Source organism: Euphorbia lathyris, chromosome 4 (genome assembly GCF_963576675.1).
Source record: "Euphorbia lathyris chromosome 4, ddEupLath1.1, whole genome shotgun sequence".
Classification (NCBI taxonomy): domain Eukaryota; kingdom Viridiplantae; phylum Streptophyta; class Magnoliopsida; order Malpighiales; family Euphorbiaceae; genus Euphorbia; species Euphorbia lathyris.
In genome coordinates, this window is record NC_088913.1 from 28896599 (window position 1) to 28918599 (window position 22001).

General features: G+C 32.7%; 1 protein-coding gene across 6 annotated transcripts; it reads right to left on the reverse strand.

The window, feature by feature from the left end:
- Positions 1-5393: 5393 nt before the first annotated feature.
- LOC136227368 (MADS-box protein SVP-like) lies at positions 5394-21783 on the reverse strand. 6 transcript variants are annotated; one of them, XM_066016009.1, is made up of 10 exons: positions 21592-21783; positions 21280-21336; positions 20870-21121; positions 15225-15303; positions 8239-8300; positions 8057-8156; positions 7911-7952; positions 7097-7138; positions 6890-7020; positions 5394-5826 (listed from the first exon to the last, which is right to left on the reverse strand). In XM_066016009.1, the coding sequence occupies exons 3-10, from the start codon at positions 21049-21051 to the stop codon at positions 5808-5810; spliced, it is 657 nt and encodes a 218-aa protein (XP_065872081.1). In that variant the 5' UTR covers positions 21052-21121; positions 21280-21336; positions 21592-21783; the 3' UTR covers positions 5394-5807. The 6 variants fall into 6 exon arrangements, with proteins under 6 accessions (XP_065872081.1, XP_065872083.1, XP_065872085.1 ...); XM_066016011.1 differs by lacking the exon at positions 21592-21783 and adding an exon at positions 21512-21566; XM_066016008.1 differs by having other exon boundaries at positions 5395-5826; positions 20870-21060; positions 21592-21782.
- Positions 21784-22001: the final 218 nt, after the last annotated feature.

The window sequence follows — 22001 nt, forward strand, 5'->3', positions numbered from 1 at the left end:
GTCCATTAAAATCTTATATTTGTATTTCATCAATGATTCCACTAGTTAAATATTGTGGATATTCAATTACTTTTAGTTTGCATATATTACATGAGCAATGAAATTTAGTAGTTATGGAATCATTGATGAATATAAATATAAGATCTTAATGGACAAGAATACTAATTAATTCTAGTCTTAATACATCATTTGCCCCCTGAACTTGATTGGCTCCCTGAACTTTCAAAGTGTCTCGATAGCCCCCTGAACTTACATAAAATGTTCAGTTAGCCCATTGAACTTGCGTAAAACGTAATCAGTTGATCACTCGGTGGCAAAAAAGTAAGTTAAATGCGAAAAATGTATTGCACGCGTCTTAAAAAAGTAAAACAATCAAGATCGGGTATTGCGGTTGTAATATTAGAGAATACCAGGTTTATACTTGAGCAAGTAATAACTTCATTTTTACTCTATTCTTGAATTATGTAATAACATTTTAAGATACGTGGAATACATTTTCCGCATTTAACTTACTTTTTTGCAAGCGAGTGATTTATTGATTACGTTTTACGCAAGTTTAGGGGGCTAATTGAACATTTTATGCAAGTTCAGGGAGCTATCGGGACACTTTAAAAGTTCAAGGGGCCAATCAATCATTTTGGACAAGTTCAGGGGGCAAATGATGTATTAAGCCTTAATTCTATTATAACAAATAAGAATATAGAACTAAATAAAAAGATAACAAATAAAGTTAATAGCGAAAAAATATAATATGATTAATTTCATTATAACAACGTTTAGCTTATAGTGTATATATTTTGTAAACGTTAAGCTTAAATTCGTATTATTTTGTAAACGTTAAGCCTATATTGATGCTATTTTGTACGTGAAGCCTAAATTGATGCTATATTGTAAACGTTAAGCCTAAATTGATATTATGTTGTAAACGTTAAGCCTATATTGATGCTATTTTAAACGTTGAGCCTAAATTGGTACTTTCCCAAAAACTTTAGGCCTATTTTAGTACCTTATCCCTTATGAGATTATAGAATTAGCGCACTAAGAAATTGAGAGTAAATTGCAATACATGCAAGTATGTGACTTGACTATGAAGTTACATCCTATTTAAAGGGGGTCCATGGATAAAACCGCAAGTCGGTGCTAAACTTATCTTAGATTCTTCGGAGGACAAGTGTTAGCTTCTGACTGGTTGATGTATTTTAGGTAGTTAGTAATATATCCAAATTCAGATTCTTTAATCCAAAGAGGGTTTAGAGAGTTTTCTGTTGGTCCACATGTCTCGGGAGGAGTTTTATTAGTTTGATATGATGATCTTCCTTGCGCCGGAAAGCCTTGTAGATTTCGGATGAGAACACATGGATCTTGATATCTTTCAGATGATATCAGATGTGCCCTTTTTTTTTTATTCTCGAAGCTCTATAGGGCTTTGGTTGCCAGATGTTCTTGGATTTGGCTACAGTTTGTGGAGATGTACCTACCTGATCCTAGGCAATGTATTAACGACGGTCTTAGGAGAGATGATGAGGAATTCATCGGAGTTTATGTCCAGCTCTTGACCTACGACTGAAGATTTCCCCTTCTTGTCCTTATTGTAGCAGTTTTGAAGGAATTTTATTTGTGCCCTTGTCACCTATCACCGAATGCTTTGTTGGAACTGTTTTCCCTGAACAAACTTTGCTCCAATGGCGGTTGTTCGCCAATTCTGGAAGCCCCTAAGAAGGAATGGGGGAGATGTGTGCTGTTGGAATATAGGAGGACGATACTCAGGACTCCGGAGGCCTGCCTTATTGTCTGGAAAAATGGACAATATCAAAGGTTTCAAGGAGAAATGGTTTCGGATGGGTCTGAAGAAGGGTTCTTCTGATATCCCTTATCTGGAAGGCTTCCCCTTCAAGACTAATTGGAATTTAGATCCTACTAATAATAAGAAGTTGCGAGATTTAACCTCGGGGGAGGAAAGGTCCGTAAGGGAGATTGTGTCCCTTCCTAATTTATGGCACTAGATGATCATGCTAGAGATGATTCGAGTGAGGCGTCTTTGCATTGTGTAAGATAAGGATATGGTCTTCGATTTGGATGAGGAAGATCCTTGAAGGTGAATTTTTATTCTAACTTTGCTTTCTTTTTCATTTTTTAGGTGCATTAATGACTTATAATGTAGGTGTTTGTGCTCGTATGTTATCAAACCAAAGACAGGCTGCTTTGGCCACCAGATCGAATATTGATGCTCACAAAGAAATAATGCATAAACAATAATGCATCAAAAGTTAGCACTGGCTCTAAAAGCCCTAAGATCTTCCATAAGAGTGGGTTTTAGCATGTCAAAAGAAAGTGGATAGTGAAAATTAGGCCATTGACCCAAATGATAAAAAAAACTTACATAATTGCTGCTCGAGTAGTAAGTTTCGTGTTTGTTGTATTGTATAATATGTTTCGATTTTCATATTTGTTATAGATTTTTTTTCGGTAAGACATATTTGTTATATATTGAAAACTTGGAAAGAGAGGCCAAAATAGGGAAGAAGAGTTGGCTACGTCATAAGAGCGAGGTGTGGATTCCCTTACAAAGACTATTAGGATAAAGTACCATCGAGGGTTGGTCAAAGGATTTCTTTGGTGGGGGTGGGGGTAATGTTGCATAAATTAAGATATTTGGTCTGGTAGACTGAAAGGGTAAAATGTCTAGTTAAAGTGGTTATGTGGTGGAGGAATTAGAATAGGTGAAACAAAACTTAACAAAAGAATTTGAAGAGGTGAAAGAGAATTTAATTAAAGATTTTGAAGCAAAGTTAGAAAGAGTGGAACAAGTTTTGAACATGTAAAAGAGCAGTTGGGGATGACACTCAAATCTTATATGGAAAGTATGAACGAGAAGCTTCCCTAGCGAGCTCAAATATTTCTACCACTATTTATTGAGGTAATTCGCTGTAATTTTTATACATTCATATGTTCCACATTTATTAATTATTTATATTAATCATTCACCACTAATGTAGCGTTTCACGCCATGCCGTCTTCTCTTAAATGAGGAAGATGGGAAAATAATTGTAGTTACTGAGAGCATTGACATATCCATGAAAATTAATCCACACCAAGGCTCTAAAACCTAACCATGTTATGTTAGGGTCGGTATGGATCAAGTTTTCTGAGAATATGTGGATCACCATTTTCCAGTAGTCTTCAAATGGCATCAAGATACTTGTGGCCATTGCAGTTGGTCCATTTGTATAAAGATGATGTAAGTTTAGTCTTTAAATTAAATCACCTCAAATGTTATCTTATTTTGCCGATTTTTATAAAGTTTTATAGGTATAAAAGGTTGAGACACCATCAAATAAGAATGAGTAAATTACATGTAGTGTACAATCTTTGTCATTTTTCAGACTTTGGTACACAACCTTCAATTTTGCACACAAAATTGTACAACCTTTTGATGAGTTCCCACTAAAGTGTACATCCGATAATTGTGATCTGTCAATATGAAGTCAACACGATATGTCAGCAATTTCACCTCTCTAAAAGTCAAAAGTTGACTGGTCAATGCAAAGTCAAAGCGTCACATCAGCAATTTTGACTGGTCTTCATGCCACGTCATCAATTTGACCTTCCTAAAAGTCAAAATTGCTGACATGGTGCATTAACTTCGTGTTGACCAGTTGTACATTTTAGTGTGAAGTCATCAAAAGGTTGTACAATTTTGTGTGCAAAATTAAAGGTTGTACACAAAGTGTGAAATAGCACAAAGGTTGTACATCATATATGTAATTTACCCAAATAAGAGGCATAAATCAATGAGAAAATTTTCAAGTTGCACGGTCCAGACTCCATCCCGATCATGCATCCCAATGGTTAATTCATCTATTAGAAAGATAAAATTGAATTATGGATTATGAAGATGAACATTACAGTGCATTGTTGTAAGTTGAACAAGTTGAGGTTGTGTTGATATATATAGTAAGTATACTATATATTTACATTCTAATTTCTTTTCAATATAATTGAAATTTTGTATTATTGAATATTGTTGAAAACTATATACGAGTTAATATATGAAAAGTATAGATTGAAAAATAAGAATATAAAATTTGTATGCCCTTTTAAAATTAATATTGATGTCGCTAGTAATCTAGAGGTACAAGCTTTCATGCGCGATATATCTAGGTATAAAAATCCTGCCAAGTTCATTCAAGACCAATGTGTGAATTTTTATGTAAATAAAAGTAAATTATAGTATGACCGATCGCATATATATAACAATTGTAAATAAAACACTTGTATAATTTTTGTTGTTAATTAATTTAAGGTTTTGAATTGATTTGTGTATATGCTATTATTTTTGTCGTGTTGTAAGTATCATTGTATTATAAATAACAGGTCTAACTTCATTTGCTGAAAGGGATACTTAAAGTGTTATAAGTATTATTGTATTATAAATAACAAGTCTAAATTCATTTGTTGAAAAAGATACTTAAAATGTTGTACACGTATTATATATAAGTAAAGTAATATCTATCGGGCTAAGCGAAAAAGCTTGTTATAAAAGTGTAATTAATAATGGGCACAAAACACAAAGGGTTACAAAATATAAATTTTTGTGCCAAGGTAATATCAATGTGTGTTACAATTGACCAGCACTATTTGCAACACGTTTTAGAAAGCCCATTACAGAACCCTATTGTTTGTAATGAGTATTAGCCGGTTACTAAAACTATTAGTAATACATGTATTTATAACAGGCTTATCCATTACGTAAACCCCATTTTTACATGTTATTAATGAGGTCTTTTTTTTTTCTTGCAATATATAAATATATACTTTTTCTTGGAGCGGATATTACAATATTAAAATCGAAATATCAAAAGATTGAAACGTTAGCGAGTGAAAGTTTAAAAGAATAAAGAGAATAATGGAACTGACATATAAAGCATAATTGCAATAATAAAGAAAAATAAAAGAAGATAAAGAAAAAGCCCCATAATTATAAAAGATAAGAAAATTAGTTTTTAGTCACATCAACTGTGGTCTCTTTCTAACATCAACTATATTGCATGAGAACGAACGCTGAAAAAAGTTATTTTTAAAAAGATATGAAATGAAAATATAAAAAACGTGTACATACTAAAAAGGTAAAAATATATTTATAAATATTAAAAGTATAATAATGATTAATAAAGATTAACATAGATTTTTTTATCTAATACGTATTATCATTATTAATTATTATTTTTCTAAAAAAAATTGCACAATTAAGTTTATAGTAAACAATAAACAAAAAAACTTCCACCTATATAATTCGAACCAATAACCTCTCCGATCAGTCATAAACATAAACATAAAGAATATAAACATTGATACAAGAATTAAACCTTAGATCACAAGATACTCAAATACTTAGGGTGTTAAAAGGTAAAGAATGCAAAGAAAAAAGATGCATAAAACAACTGCAATGCTTACTATTGTTGACATTTGGAATAATACATATCTCAATAGAAAAATACACCCGCAGATATCTTATTTGTCTTGCCATAACTTAAAATTATAACCTCAAATGGCAAAATGCAGCCTCTAATTTCTTTCTAATGGCTGCATCATATCCACATATATACAAATACATACCTATATATCTATATATTTGTGTATATATATATATATATAGATAAACTCCAAGCAGCCTGCAAAAGTGTCATGTGATTTTTCTGTAATACAGTTGAGGTGGACATGCACTGGTTTTCAATCAAAAACATCTTCTTCCTAAGGAGAAACTGCAAAGCCATTCATATTTAGAGATTCAATTTCATCCATCAGATTTAATTTGGGAAGGGCAACCTGCAAAACATTTTCAAGTTCCACTTAGACACACCATCATGTAAAAACAAAATTCGGCTCTGCTCTCAAACACATGAAATATTTGTCTTCTTGGCTATGAAACTATCAACTTATGCATAAATAAGCTTAGGGCTTGATGCACAAACATATATGGAACTTACAGAAATGTTTCACTATGATCAATTACGGATCTAGGGGGTCAAGAAGGTGCTCAAACACCCAATTGGTCGCCGGAAAACTCAATTTAATTCTATAAGAAGTTTTAATATTTTTAGAGCAAAGGCACCCAATAAATTTCAATAAGCATCTATAATCCATAGGCATACGTGAAACACCCCTATTAATAAATCTTGGATCCGTCACTTACTATAATCACAAAAGGCTCGGTTTTTTTCACACCATCCACACCAAATTAACATAATCCCTATAATGAGCTCAATCCACAAGTAAACTATGTCACTATAATCAGCACAATCTATAGTAACATAATCTCTAAATAAGACCCAATTCAAAGTCATTAATCTCCAATTTTGAGATAGTCTGATCCATTATAATTGTGACAAATTCAAATTAAAATAAGCAAACTCATTCGCCTAAACAGAAATTTATAACTTAAGTGTCATAGCAATATAAGAATTGTATATGACTTTTCTAATGCAAATGGATTGTGTTATACTATTTATATGTTCCATATTATTGTATATGATATAAATGTAAGAAAAATGCTAATAATATCGATCATGTCATGTCAATTGGTGAATTTCTACTGTACGCCTTGAGAATACACCCTACCAACGAAAAAAGAGACATATCACTTTATGGGAGATGATTGGTGCTAAGACACAAATGTGTACGACTGATATCAATTAGTTGGTCGAGCATATTATTCCGGGAGTATTGTAGAATTTCTCAGAAATTGCCACTTCTAAGTTGCTGGATAACATGGTGCTTTTAACCCTATAAGATTACCTAGAATATGTATCACAACTAAACAATCCATAACAAATTCAAGTTTGTCATTGAAGTCGAAATTCTAGCAGGCATTATGAATATAAACAAGTACCCCAATCTGAGGAAGGTATCTGAGCCTCCACAATCTTGAGAAAGATCTACTAAGCTGCTTGTATTAGTCGTCAATGAATCAGGTGACTGCCCTTGTTCAACATGCAATAGCTCCATTGGCATATTCATAATCTGCCATATAGAGATGAATTCAGAATGTGAGAGCATGTAACAACAAGCAACAGAGAAAAAAACAAATCTTACGGACTTGGTTCTTTAGTAGCTTGTTCTCTTCCATTAATTGTTTTCCCTGCAAAATAATGACAAAGAAAGAAGAGCAGTAAACGCCAAAACAACAAACACTAAATATTCCAGAGCCGTGATTGTTAAGGCCAAGGTTAGAAGAATGCAATGCAGTGGTAAGAATAGGATCAACACCCTTAAACTGCGTTATCAATATCGATTCGGATAAATTACAAAAATAAATATTGTGGTTTTGCACATTTGCAAAACATTAATGTGGTTTAAAATTTACAAACTTAAGTTTGAGGTTTGGTGAGAAATTTTATAGTAGGCCTAGAGTAATATTCCCGACTAATCCCAATACATGAGCATGATAAAGAGTATTAGTCTAGGAGTGCTCTAAAATTACCCGAGGTTTGTTCCACTTGCAAAAAACACTTTTTTATTAAAATTGTCCAAATTTTACTACATGTCAAACATTCAAAATGAAATTTCATTTTTTTTAATCTCATTTATACCCTTCCTAACATATAAAAACATATTAAATGAGATTAAAAAATGGACAAGTCCATACAAATTTATCATTTTCAAAACGTTCTCAATCGAAACAACTACTTTCTTTCTTCTAAACAAACAATGCTTAAATGACTTTAAAAATAAAAAAGTTCAAAAATTAAAGTTATTTAGAATATCATTTCTATCAACTCTACAATAGATGTAGAATCCGAGTAGTTAAAGATTAGGGGATTTTATGTTAATAAAGGACAAATTTACTAATTATATCCGGTTTTGAAGGTGGGCTGTAAAGAAAGTAAGCCCTACGAAGATGGGCATGTTACCTTGCTTTTTAGGTCTTTGATTTCATTCATCAATACATTACCCTGAAACACAGATGAAAAAGGCCATAAGGTGACAAGATGTTGTCAACTTATATAGTAAAAAAATTAATGAGAAAAAAAAAAAAAAGATTTCATTTTGTATGAACCTTTGTTTCCGCAACTCGTTTCAAGCCACCTTCAAGTAACTTCTCCAATTTGTGCAACTCTTCAATATCCAATCCTTGGAGCTCTTCTCCCCTCATCTTCCTGTGATTTCATCATCATTTTATCAACTCTGTATACAGGCATGTGCATCTTACAGGCAAAATGAAAAGGTCTGGATTCTTACCTGAGTTCTTGGGTTTTATCTGCTACTTCATTGCTCAAAGCAGTAAGCGTGCCATTCTCAAGCTAAAAGAAGATAAAACACTTCTTTTAATGCATAGACATGCTATCTTGGAATACTAATAATTTACAGAAATACATTTTTGAATCTGGTTGATCTGTGTTCAAATTTAGTTGATTTCAAATATTAAATTTGGTATTCATACAATCCCTATATTTAACAATAACCTTCACTCCCTTTCATTATGTAACCTTCCCTAAGCAGATTCTTTGACAAGGAGCATGTTAAACAAGAAAGGGAAAGCAAGTGAAATGAATAAGTAGGAAACGGATAGTTCTTAAACTTTAACCCTACAACTCTGAGGAGAATCTCCAATAGTGATCAATTCAGAATATGGAACTATGGATATATAAGTACAGAAGAAAGGCAATTAAAGGCAGCTGCTGTTCAAGTCATATTTGAATCTTTCCGTACAGCTATTCCGAAGAGTATGAATCACTCACTAAGGAAAATACCACAATTGAAACTCCAAGTTAACATGTCAATTTTTTAAATGGGAAATAATTTTCCACACGAAAGGGAGGGGAAGGAGAAACTTTATTGTGATACCACTCAGGAGATTAGCAGTGGTGTTGATATATCACCACTTAGAACGATTCACGACCACATTGGTGTTGGACTATTGTAAAGAATTCCGTGGGAAGTTGCTCCAAATTTTCCAATTAGATGAAATAAAATAGCATAAAAAGTATTTTAACTGTAACGATCCGGTCTGGAGTGGGTGACGCCGGGGTAGAAGGTCTGAGCAAGGAGCGGGCCTTAAGGGATGGGGATGGGGGCAGAAATGAACTGAATCTCACATTAGAAATGGAGAGGGAGTGATTGGGGCTTGTTAGTAAGATGTGAATCTAATACATGCAGATGCGTTTTAAAGCCGTGACGCCCAATGTGTTGGATTTGGGCCAGAGCAGACAATATCTACATGGTATTGGACCAGGGTGTTACAATTCGTATCAGAGCCGACTCTCCACGTACGATGTGTGGTTCGTGGACGAACCAGGCGGAAGCTGGTGGGCCTGTAACGACCCGGTCCGGAGTGGGTGGCGCCAGGGTAGAAGGCCTGAGCAAGGAGCGGCCCTAAGGGATGGCGATGGGGGTAGGAATGAACCGAATCCCACATCGGAAATGGAGAGGGAGGGTGTTACATTAACACAATTCCAGTTTCTAACTTTCGATCACATATTTTATAACAATATTTTTTTTTTTACAATATCATGTCAATAGATACAAATATGATTTCACTTTGAATAAAAAATGCTAAATATTATTCATATTTTTCTAATATTCGCTCTCCATTGATTTAGTGATTGAATTATGTTGATAGAAGTGGTGGTTTGGCTATTATCTGAAAAGATTTCGTCTCGGTTAATATTATTGGCTACTTGAAAAATCACGTTGACTTGATTATCACCAGTAAAGACTCTAATCCGTAACGGTGCACTGGTTTCTATGTTGCTCTAGATCGAGCTAAACATCACATGACTTGGGACCTCCTTCGGTCCTTGACATCTTAAAATCACCTTCCTTGGTGTGTTATTGGAGATTTTAACGACTTACCGAACTCTACGGAGAACAAGGACAGTAATCCTCGCTCAAAATGGTTGTTTCCTAACTTCAAGGAGGTTGTTCTTGACTATGATTTAACAGATATTGCTCTTGATGGGTATGGGTTCACCTAGGAAAAAGGTGAGGTACGACTAATTTTAGGGTAGAGCGTTTTGATCGTTGCATGGTTGTGGAGGACTAGCTAAGTCTCTTTTTTTATTGCGGCTTTATCCTATCGTGTCTCCTCCGTTTCCAATCACCATCTCAGCTTGCTTAGCACCTCGCTCTTGATTCATAACAACAAGGGTTGGAAGTTTCGATTCAAAAACTGTTGGGTCTTTGAGGAGGGATTCACTGATATTATTTCTAGTCGTTGGGTTAAACCAGTAGGTTAGCCTTTTATTGAGAAATTAGGTAGATGTACAAAACTATTGGATGATTGAGGGACGAATTTCCGGCTCAAATTTTGAAAGAAAGCTTCAAATTGAAAGAAAGCCCTAGCTGACACCATGCATACTCCAAATTTGATAACCCTAATGACGTTGCGAAGTGTAGGAAGAACCTGGATCGTATTCTAGCTCAAGAGGAAGCTTATTGGAAGCAACGCTCCAAGTCTTTTGGGCTTATGGATAGCGACGGTAATAGCAATTTTTTTCATGCTAATGTTTTATCTCGTAAAAGGTGGAATGCTATTAGTCGTTTACCAGATTTACGTGTAACGGCCCAGTCCGGAATGGGTAGCGTCGAGAACACGGCCCTAAAGGATGGTGATGGGACAGGAATGAAAACCGAATCACATATCGGAAATGGAGAGAGAGTGAATGGGGCTTATTAGCAAGGTGGAAATCCAACATGCAAATGCATTTTAAAGCCATTAGGTCCAAGGTGTTGGATTTGGAGCAAAGTCGACAATATCTACATGGTATTACGCTAGGTTGTTATATGACAAAAGCAATTGGATCACTAACCAGAGCCATATGGAACAACTTGTATTGACTATTTCCGTAATCTCCTGAATGATGATGTTGCTTCCCATAGAATGTCCATCAACTATTTTCAACCTTCTTCGGTGTTCGACGTTAACTCAGCCCTTTACCATTGATGAGTTTTAGGTGGGAGTGTTTGCTATGCACCCGAACAAGTCCCTTTATTTTCGTCTACTATCAATGCTAAAGTGGTTGTTCTTATTACTAAGAGCGATTCTTCTACCTTACTTAAGAACTTTTAGCCCATTTCTTTATATAACGTTCTGTATAAAATTATGCCCAAGTTCATAGCTAATAGATTGAATATGCAACAAGCAGCTTTTATTGTTGATCGGTCCATCATAGATAATGTTCTAGTCGTTTTTGAAGCCATCCATTCTATGTATTGGATGAAAGGAAAAGTTGAGAATGTTGCTTTCAAGATTGATATTTGGAAGCCTATGATAGAGTCAGATGGTCCTAGGTTATGCTCCAACTAGGGTTCCCAGATCAATGGATTAACTGCATTATACAATGTGTTACTTCTATGTCTTACAAAGAAATCCTCAAAGGAAAGGAGATTGGTCTTATTTCACCTAAGCGGTATCTAAGGTAGGGGTGCCTCTTATCCCTTTACTTTTTATTCTTGTACAAAATGACTCTACAATCTTATAAAAACATGTTGAAAGACGAGGCGATCTTCATGGTATCCAAATTTGTACTGGCCCCCTCTAATCTCACATCTTTTGTTTGTTGATAACAACATTTTCTTCTTTCGTGCTACCATTTCAGGGTATGTAGTTATTCAACAAATTATAAAATGACATGAGAGGGACTCCAGGTAAAGTGTTAATCTTCAGAAGTCGGGGCTTTCCTTTAGCTCCAACACTCCGAGTCCACTTCATGATGAGATTAATGTCATTCTAAGGGTTCATAGTGCTCCGAATATAGGTCGATACCTTAGGCTTCCTTTCTTGATCGATCGATAAAAGAGTTATTCTGAGTTTCCTCTAGGACACGGTCTGGCAGTGCATCAATGATTGGCAAAGAAAGTTTTTATCTCAAGCCGGTAACAAGACCCTCAGGCAACCCCCTCCTATTGTATGAATGCTTTTTGCTCCCTCGGTCTCTCTATGATGAGATTTAGAGGATTATAAATTTGTTTTGGTGGGGCATAAAGCCTGATGGTTGTCGTCACATCCATTGGCGATCTTGGAATAAATTCTATGACAAAAAAGAGAATGGAGGTTTGGGCTTACATCACCTAAACTCTTTTAACTTTACTATGTTGGGTAAACATGTTTGTAACTTCATTAAGAACTCTTAACGCTCTTTTTACCAAAATTCTCAAAGTTAAACATTTCCCTCGTAGAGATCTTTTAAAGGCTTCTCTAGGTTCTCACCTAACCAAACTTTAAGGGGCACTTGGAATGTAGTTTCAATTTTATCTAAAGGTAACTGGTGGTGTGTATGGTAGCTCGATTGGAATTTGGGAGGACCCTGGCTTGATCATACTGTTCCAACAATTGTTAATAACTTGTGGCTTCCGGGTTTGACTACTTGGAATGTCGAGTCTTTAAATTCATTGTTTAATGATGTTGATACTCGTGGTATTCTCTATATCCATATAAGCAATCCTGACTGAGAGGATACCTTATTCTAGCTCTTTGAAGGAAAGGTAGATATAATGTGAAATCTGGTTGCAATTTGGTGGTGAACGAGGCTCTGTTTGATGGTGGTAGTGACGATTATTGGGTTGGCTGTACACATCTGTGCCAGTTTAACATCTCCCCGAGAGTTAAGTTATTCTTGTGCAAGCTTTTTTTCCAATTGGAACGCCTTTTCCTTCGAAGCTTGGATGTTGACAATTGTTGTACCAGCTGTAATGACTATGTGGTGTCAAAGATTAATATAAGATCTATGATTGGACCTTAACTATCAGCTTGAGCTTTTAGTTCAATTAGTTCCATAACATGTGGAGCATGTTGTCCACCTCTTCCTTGATTCTTTGGTAAGCTGCTGGGGTTTTGAGATTGTAATGTATGTAATTGTATATAGATATTAGTTTAGGGACCTATTAGCATATTAGTTCAGGGACCTATTAGCATCTCTATCACTTTGTATATAAATACCTATTGTTCCAATAATACGCTATTGAGTTTTCTCAAACTACATGGTATCAGAGCCTCTAGGACCAAACGGTCGAGGGTTCGAGTCCCGGCAACCCCATTAATGTGTGGAATTAAAAACACATGGCTGGATGGGCCAGTGTTGTGCACGCTGCAAGCCCAAGGGGCATTTGCGTGTGGGGGTGTGTCGGAGATTAATATAAGATCTATGATTGGGCCTTAACTATCAGCTCGAGCTTTTAGTTCAATCGGTTCCATGACATGGTATCAGAGCCAGTGTGACCAAGTGGTCCTGGGTTCGATTCCTGGCAGCCCCATTTGTTGAGTTATTTGCAGGACATGGTAATATGGGCCTGTGTTGTCACGCTTCAAGTCCAAGTGTGCTTTCGCGTGTGGGGGTGTGTCAGCTAATTGGTCATTGTTGCCGTTTTCTCAAAGCTTCGAAAGGTTTCATGAAAAAAAATTAAGTGATTGAAGTATAGATGGTAACAGGTAAGTACCTGCGGGTACACGACACTATCTGACTCTAATAGGACTACTCGTGCCATATATAAAAGAGTATGAGACGGGTATGACATCAAAAAAATTAAAATTACCCGTACCAGATATGGGATGAGTATAGGAATACTCACATGGTACCCGATGCCCGGTATATATTTGACGGGTAATGAGTAATGGGTACCTGTTACTCGTCCATTACCCGTCATAATTCCTTTATATGTTAAAAAAATATTATTGTTTTTAAGAGGTAAGATATGGGATTCGAACCCACACCTTTTGTTCTTCAACCATGAGTGATATCATTGAGTGATTTAGAATTTTTGAATTTGGGATATTTGTTTAATTTTTAGATTGATTAATTATTAAATTGATGTTTTGTTAAATTTGTAATATTTTTTGTTTTGCGTATTGATTCTTAACGGGTAAGGGTATTCGTGGGTACCCGTGAATTAAATAGGACGGGTATGGAATGCAAAAGTATACCCATTAGGGTAGAGAAATTCTACTATGGTCCCGGTCCATTGGAAATTGCTAATAGAAATGTGACAATTGTACACTTTTTTTCCTTACACCAATCATCTCCCAATGAGGTAGCATAATTTTTTTTTTTATTGGTTTGGTCCATTACACCCGGTCCACCGTAGAAGTAGGGTTTGAGATGGACACTACTCGCGGATACCCTATTTCAATTTACTTTATTCTACCCATAGTAATTTAAACTATAATATTAGGGGTATAGCAGAAAAGCAAATGTTATGTGTAGTTAAAAAGAGTTATGTCTATTTCAAATAATCGGTAAAAAAATAAAAAAAATAAAAACAAATAACTCAAGTATGCATGTATTTGTTTGCATTCTTGATAGTGCCCATAATTTTTTATTTTTAAATTTCAAGTTTAAGTTTTTCTTTTTTTAAGGAAATTTCAAGTTTAAGTTAAATTATCTTTTTTGATAACAAGTTTAATTATCTTTAATAAGCTTTCTCTTCTACGAAAAAATATATTACAAAAATAAAGGGATTTTCTTTTCTTTAATGCATTATTATCTGTTTTTGTGTAAAAACTGACAGAGGATATGCTGAACATTCAAGCTCCGAAGTGGGGAACTTTTTTTCAAATTCCCTTTTTCCAAATTTATTGATTGATGAACTAGTAAAACGAGAAGGAATGTTCATTGTAGTAGTGCTCACATGGACCCTAAATGGTCAAATTATTAATCATTCAACATTAGATTTATACTTATTTAGCCATTCAGGGTCCATGTGAACACTACTGATTGCCATTAAATCTAAAGAAATTAAGGTGCATCCAAAAATCATGATTATGTAAATTGAAATTAAACATTATATATATATTTAAAGTAATTATCGCACTAAATATGAAGTTATATATGTGTGTAATAAAATGGCAAAAAGATAATCGCTTGAGCAATAAGGAACTAGTTCTAACATGGGTTAGAAAGTTGAAATTCTAAGAATGGAACAATGAACAAGTTAACTTTTCTTGAGGAGCAATTTTCCCAAAGGACATCGAACAAAGCCCTATGATTTTTGGTTCAAACTTCAGCATTTCATCCTCCAAAAAACAAAAGTTCGAAATTTTCTTGGGCAGCAGCTTTTTCTTTGCATATGTAAGTGAAAGATAACTGTATAAACCTTGCAATTCACAAATATTTTTTCATCTGTTAATTTAGAATTGTTGTAACAAATATATTTAACAAATGAGATTTTTTTTTCGAGAAGATGATTAATATTATCAGAAATTACAACAAAGAAGAAGTACGAAATCGTACCTGAAGCTCAAGAGACGGTTGATCCAGCTTAGCCAGGTTCTTTGGATGCAGATTGTGCCTTTCAATCACCCGAGACATGCTTTAAATGTCCAAAAAAAAATTTGGCAATTTCTTTTCTTCATTAGCAAGCAGAAGAAACAAGGCAGTAATTGCAAGAACATTTATAGGTTTCCAAGTTATGTTAAATTGCTAGGGTTTTAAAAATTCTTTTATGTTTTGCTAGTGATTGCTCCAATCGGTATTGGAATAGTGATTGCATATTGGAATAGTGATTGCATGTCTAATTTCTTGTACTGTACATCAAGTTTATTACAATCAAGAAATTCCAAACAATTGGTATTAGAATCTAATATTGATTATGTTTATGGAAATGGTAGTTTCGTCTATGCAATTCCATATTAAGAAATTAGGCCAATGGCAACATAGGATGTGTGTAATTCTCATCAAAAGGGAAAAGTTACGGTTATAAAAAAAATGAATATTTCTACAAAGCTCCAGAATTTTCAAATCAAGATGGAGAGAAGTTTTATCTTCAATAGAATTATAAACAAAGTAAGTTGTTAAAGTTTTAGTTTGGTTTTCGAATTGAAAATTTGTTTTTTAAAGAGTATATTTATAGGCCTATATAAATAAGGGTTATTTGTTTATTTATGAACGTTGAGAGCTTTAGAACTTGTGATACTAGGACATGCATATATCTGACCTTTTGGGAATTGAGTGTAATCTGGTTTTATGATATTTGAGAGTTAGAAGATGAGATTTGCTTACTATTTTAAACTTTGCCGATTACTAATAAATTATGTATCTCATTTCCTGTGAATGTAGTAGACAAAATTAATCAAACCATATATAAATCTCTTGTTTTTGTGATTACATATTTAATTTCATGTTATGCATATCAAACTTATTATAGTCAATATCGATCCAATCCGTAACAAAATATTCTCAAACCAACTTGCACACTTTTGCAGTTTGATTTATTTTCTAATTTGTTCTACCATGCTAATAAGAGAATCAGATTCCAATTAGTTTTAACTCTGGATGCTTCAACCTACTAATTGCCTTATGACAACTTCAAAACTTAGTACTTTAAAGAATTATTGCCTAATACTTGCAACTAATTGTTGTTTACTGGCTAATTGTATAAGTAAGTTCTATAACTCACCCCAAAATGTATCTTAAAGGAGGAAGATTGTTTCACATATATACAGTATAGCCTCTTAATGAAGCAAAAAGTACTTCAAAAGAGAAAGATTGTCTTATATATATACGGAGTAATATAGCTTTCTAATTAAGCAACGTGGGATATTTAATACATACCCCTCACATCGATACAAACAAAGCCTAACTCATCTAAAAAGCTACCTCAAAAGGAGAAGGATTGCATATATATATATATATATATATATATATATATATATATATATATATAAGGAACCATGTAGCTTCCTAAAGTAATGTGAGATATCTAACTCACCTCCACGAGACATTTTACAGTATTCCTGGAGTAATACTCCCGACCAATGAAAATCATTTTGAATCTCATTACATTGACATGATTGATGGAAAAAAAAACTATATATGCATGTGTCGTGAATTTGTTGGTCGGGAATATTACTCCAGAAGTACCCTAAAAAATTTCGACTTCCAGCTTCAGAATTACATAGATAATCCAATATTGTATATATGTCTCGAATATTATGTAATCAAAGACATAACTTATCCAAAAAGATATCTCTAAAAAGGAGAATTGTCTCACATATTTAAAAATTCATACAACTTCCTAATTAAGTAACGTGATATTTAACACTTTGAAAGCAATTTAATACCCTCTTTTTTCATGACCAAATATAATTGATCCTTAATCTAATAAGTTAATAATATTTTACCTTAATATATGTTAGTGAAAAGTAAAAAATAAGTGCTAGCAAAAAGGGCTTTTATTTCATGAAGTATTGATATGTTTGTGATGGAATACATGTAAAGATGGATGGATATCTTAATCATGATTGCCAATGGCATCATTTTTTATTATCTTCCTTTGTAACAATTTAATTCTAATTTAAATAAAGTATGAATTATGATTCCCAGTGACATCATTTTAAACCACTAGTAAATATCTTATTCAATTCTAATTCATGGAAAATATCTTATTCATTTTAAACAAAGTCCAAGAAACTTCTAAAATATCTATGTCTTATGTCTTATTATGTGATCAGGCAGATACATAAAGAGTACTGACGTAGTGTTGACACCTATCTATTAATGCATGAAAAAAAGAATACGTTATAATGCACTAAATGTCGGTAGAAATAAGAGGATAGGGTAAACACAAAATGTATATTTTAAAATAATGGGAAAATTATACAGAAATTCATGTTTTAAAAACTATTTATAACTATGTTAAATTATCATTTTGAATTATATCAAATTAATAAAATAAATATTTTTAATATATTTTAAGATTTAGAATTTATAAATTAGAAATTTAAAATATATTTTATAGGGTTTACTAATTTATAAACTGAAATTTAGAATTTTTAAATTATGGTGTAAAATCATAATATATAAAGAATAATGATATATTAAGAATTAAGTTTAGGGTGTCTTCTATAGTTACTTTGTTACTTTATGTTTTGATGATATGATTTAGTTATAATTTTATACTTATTTATGATATTCATGTATTTGACCCTAAAATAATTAATAACCTTGTATATATAGTCTAATATAGATTTCTAAGATTAACTTCGAGCACAAAACGGTTAAATGGATTCGTCTTTTAAAAAAAAATAATAATAATAATATAACAATTATTATTATTATTAGATCCTTCAACTTTTTATATTTTTATTGATTGAGTTCTTGTACTTTTATTTTTATTTTTAATTGAGTTCATATAGATTTATCTTTTAATTGAGTCTTTTTAAAAAATAAATATATAAAACATGGTAGAACTATTTCAAAAATTCCAAAACTCAAAGTTGATATATTACCTTCTTTTTGTCTAGAAACAAAAAGGTGGGAAAAAATTACAATTATGTACTATTAAGTTTTGTTTCCTAACTTTTTCAAAAAAGAAAAAAAAAAAAAAGTCTTGTTTCCTATATCAGTATAAGGTATATAAACATATCAAATGTTAGTTAATAATAATTTTATTCTTTACGATCATAAATAATACAATTAAGGAGCTAATTTTGGTAAATTGTGAAAAATTGAGATATTATTAACAAAATGCATCCTAGGCCCTTAAACTTTGCATTCTTTCACTATTAAGATCACGTCCGTTTATTATTTTGAATTAAGCTCTCAAAATATCATTAATGTTAACATTGACTCCTTGATGTTTTTTGTTTATTATGCTATATTTTGCTGTTAAACTAGTATGCTAACGTTGTGCCCTTATGTAAATATTCAATACAATAAAAAGTGCAAAGCTTGAGAGTCTTATAACTACAAGATATTTATAAAGGGTTCAAAGTTTATTCCAAGATATTTTCACAAAGAAACCAGTACGAAATAGTAATAACCAGTAGATATTTTCACAAAGATAATATATAAAAATTATTGTTCAATATTTGAGTTAAATGGTTATCTTTAATTAATATTATATAATTTTTTAAATTAAGAATTCAAGAGTTCAAATCTAAATAACTTTATGTATTATTGAAATTTCAGCACGCGGTAGACTTGACATATAGAAACATGATAACTGGGTACTTTTTTTCTTTACATAAATAATTTTCTAATGAAATTGTATGTTCTTTTATTTTCATTGATTGAATCCATTGTACCCGTTCACCATAGAAGTTCCCTAGTTAGACACCCTCCAAGCCAAAAACTATTTGTGTGTTGGCTAGAATAGAATCATATATAAAAGTTATTCTTAGTCCTTACTTATTGGCTTAAATTTTTGGATGAATTTTCATGTGTATAGATGAATTTTCATGTGTAAAAAATGAAAATGAACTAATAAATATGACATGCATAATTACCACTGAACTTTACTATTAACATAATGCTCATTAAACTTCAAAATATAACATAACTTTTACTTAACTTTACACTTTTTAAATTATGGCTTTTTATGAAAGTACACGGTCTCAAAATGATCTTTGGAGACCTCAAAATGAAAAGCTCCAAAAATTAAAGTTGTTTAGAACTACATTTACTATAGATTCACATTTTTTATTTTTCAAAATCACCATTTTTCGAAGTTTTATTTCTCTAATTATTTACCTTGTCTCCTAACCAATTAACATTTAAATGACCTCAAACCAAAAAGTTTGAAGAAGTACACGACCTCAAAATGATCATTGATGATCTCAAAATAGAAAAGTCCAAGATTTAAAGTTATTTAGAATTACATTTACCATAGAACCACAATTTTTTTATTTTTCAAAATCAACATTTTCGGAGCTTTCTCTTTAAGCATTCACTTTCTTTTTTTCTTACCAAACAACACTTAAATGACCTCAAAGCCAAAAAGTTAAAAAAGTAAAGTTGTTTAGAATACCGTTTCCATCAATTTTACACTACACGGTTACCTACTATTAATATGGTCAAGATTTGAGTAAGTTTTATGTTAGAAAGTGTAAACTGAATTGAATTTTATGTTATGCTTTGAAGTTTAATTTACCCCAAATAATCAGCATACTGCAATCCTGTGAATATCCTAATCCTACAGACCCCTCCCTCCTCTCAATGATTTGATTTTCTTGAGAAGAAGCTTAATTTTATTGCAATATAATTTTACACAAGTTACCACATAACTTGAAATGGAATGATAGTGTATCAAACCAATACCACAAGCTGTAAGATGTTATGAATGCATTAGTAATCATACACAAAAATGTTAGTAGTATTTTCCTAGAGTGTTGCAAAGCCATTCTTAATAATTAAGTTGGAAATAGCTAGTTCATCATTTTTCACTAACTTACCTTGATCACAGCATATGGTAGTTAATTAATCATTATTAAGATCACCTTCATCTCCATCTCCTAGTTAGCAAGCATCTTTTAGGACCACTACTTCAAGGTTCTTATTTTGATTTCAATTAGAAACACTTTACATAGATATAAAGAAGCTTAAGTGTTGAATTTAATTTGTTGTTAAATGAAGCATCTGACAAGTCTTAAGTTTTGGGGACCCAATATTTTATGAGTACATCCTAATTAATTAATGTGATGTGGTTATTATATGAATGGATACAAGGAAAGCTAGCAAATCCAAATAAATAAACTTTCCTATCCTGGACAAGAAGTACTAAAATAAGACAGATAAAAGATCCCTAAAATCTTTACTTAGTGTAGGAGAAGGCTTCTGACATAACCATAGATGGAGCCATTTGTATTAACTAGCTAACTACTTGGGAAAATGGACTGAACTGACATGAAAACCTTATTGGATATATGGTTAATTAATCTTCACCCAATGTTTCTTCTGTCTCTTCTAAGAGAAATACTAAGAATAATAAATCTGTTCACAAAAACCTAAATATTCTGACCCTTCACAATTTCATATAAACTCCAGCCATTCACTGCTTTTTTCAGTTTTGTGGGGACCAATGATTTCAAATCATGAATTGAAAATGAGAAGAAGGAAGAGAGAAGAAGCAAGATATATAGAGAGGAAAGGAGATGAACCTTGAGCTAGCATACTCAAAAAGCTTTCCAGTTGCAGAAAACACTATCAGAGCAATCTCAGCATCACAAAGAGTAGATAACTCATAAGCTTTCTTAAAAAGCCCCCTTCTTCTCTTTGAGAAAGTTACTTGCCTTGCTGTTGTATTATCAATCTTTTTGATCTGGATTTTTTGCCTAGTCATTTTTTTCCCCTAAACAGAAGAAAACCTCATCATCTTTCCAGCAAAATCACCCAAACAATCATTCACTAAACTGAAAATTGAACAAGAATGTGAACAACGAGGGTTAAACAACACTAGAATCAGTGATCAATTCTAACTTCCAATCAAAAAAAAAAAAAAACAAATCAAATCTCATTTTCACCTAAAAATCAATGAACATATAATCAAAGAAATCACTCAGTTAATTACCTGACCCAACAACCTAAGCAGAAGATTGATCAAAGCAGATGTATTAAATTCCAGTACCTAAAGAGGAAAAAGTAAAAAAATAAAAAGCAAAACCTAAATGTTTCTGTAAATGGAGATGTGGAGAGTGAGATAAATGAAGAAAACGATGGGGCAAATGGATAGAAACAAAAAACAAATGAAGAAATTGAAAGCAAATAGCAAAATGAGAAAGAATCTGATCAAGAAAACCAACCCTAATAGAAAAAAGCAAGAGCTAAAAGACCCAACTTGAAGAAGAAATCAAGAGAGAGAGAGAGAGAAAGAAGAACCTACAGGTTTTGATGAAGAGACTAGACAGAGTACCAATCCGAGCTGATTTAGAAAGAGTAGGAGCCACAGGGATTGGGGCAGATAGATATATATGAATTGCTGTAAAATGCAATGGCTTTAATTGGCTTTTTTCAATGTTGTTGTCGTTTATAGTACTACTGTAGGGAAAACTTGAAGCCAGGCTAAAGCAAAGCAATATAATAAAAATACAAAAGCCACCAATGCCATTAAAAGTAATAAAAATAAAATAAAATAAAAAAGAAGAAATAAAGAGAGGATAAAAGAAAGATTCTTTTTATAGCCAAGCAAACAAGAAGTGGCTGTGTGTCAAAGTCCCCCCTCCCACTTCTGGAATGGAAACAACTCTTTTTTATTTCTAAATAAATGCAGACTATATAAAAAAATATTTTTTG

What these genes read in the sequence shown, in the direction of transcription:
- LOC136227368 (XM_066016013.1), bottom strand. Translation starts at nt 21,051, where the DNA reads ATGACTAGGCAAAAAATCCAGATCAAAAAGATTGATAATACAACAGCA. An exon ending in TTTGAGTATGCTAGCTCAAG is followed by an intron (nt 15,304 to 20,869) that starts GTTCATCTCCTT and finishes GGACATTTAAAG; the next exon opens with CATGTCTCGGGTGATTGAAA. An exon ending in TCAAAGACCTAAAAAGCAAG is followed by an intron (nt 7,139 to 7,910) that starts GTAACATGCCCA and finishes ATTATTTTGCAG; the next exon opens with GGAAAACAATTAATGGAAGA.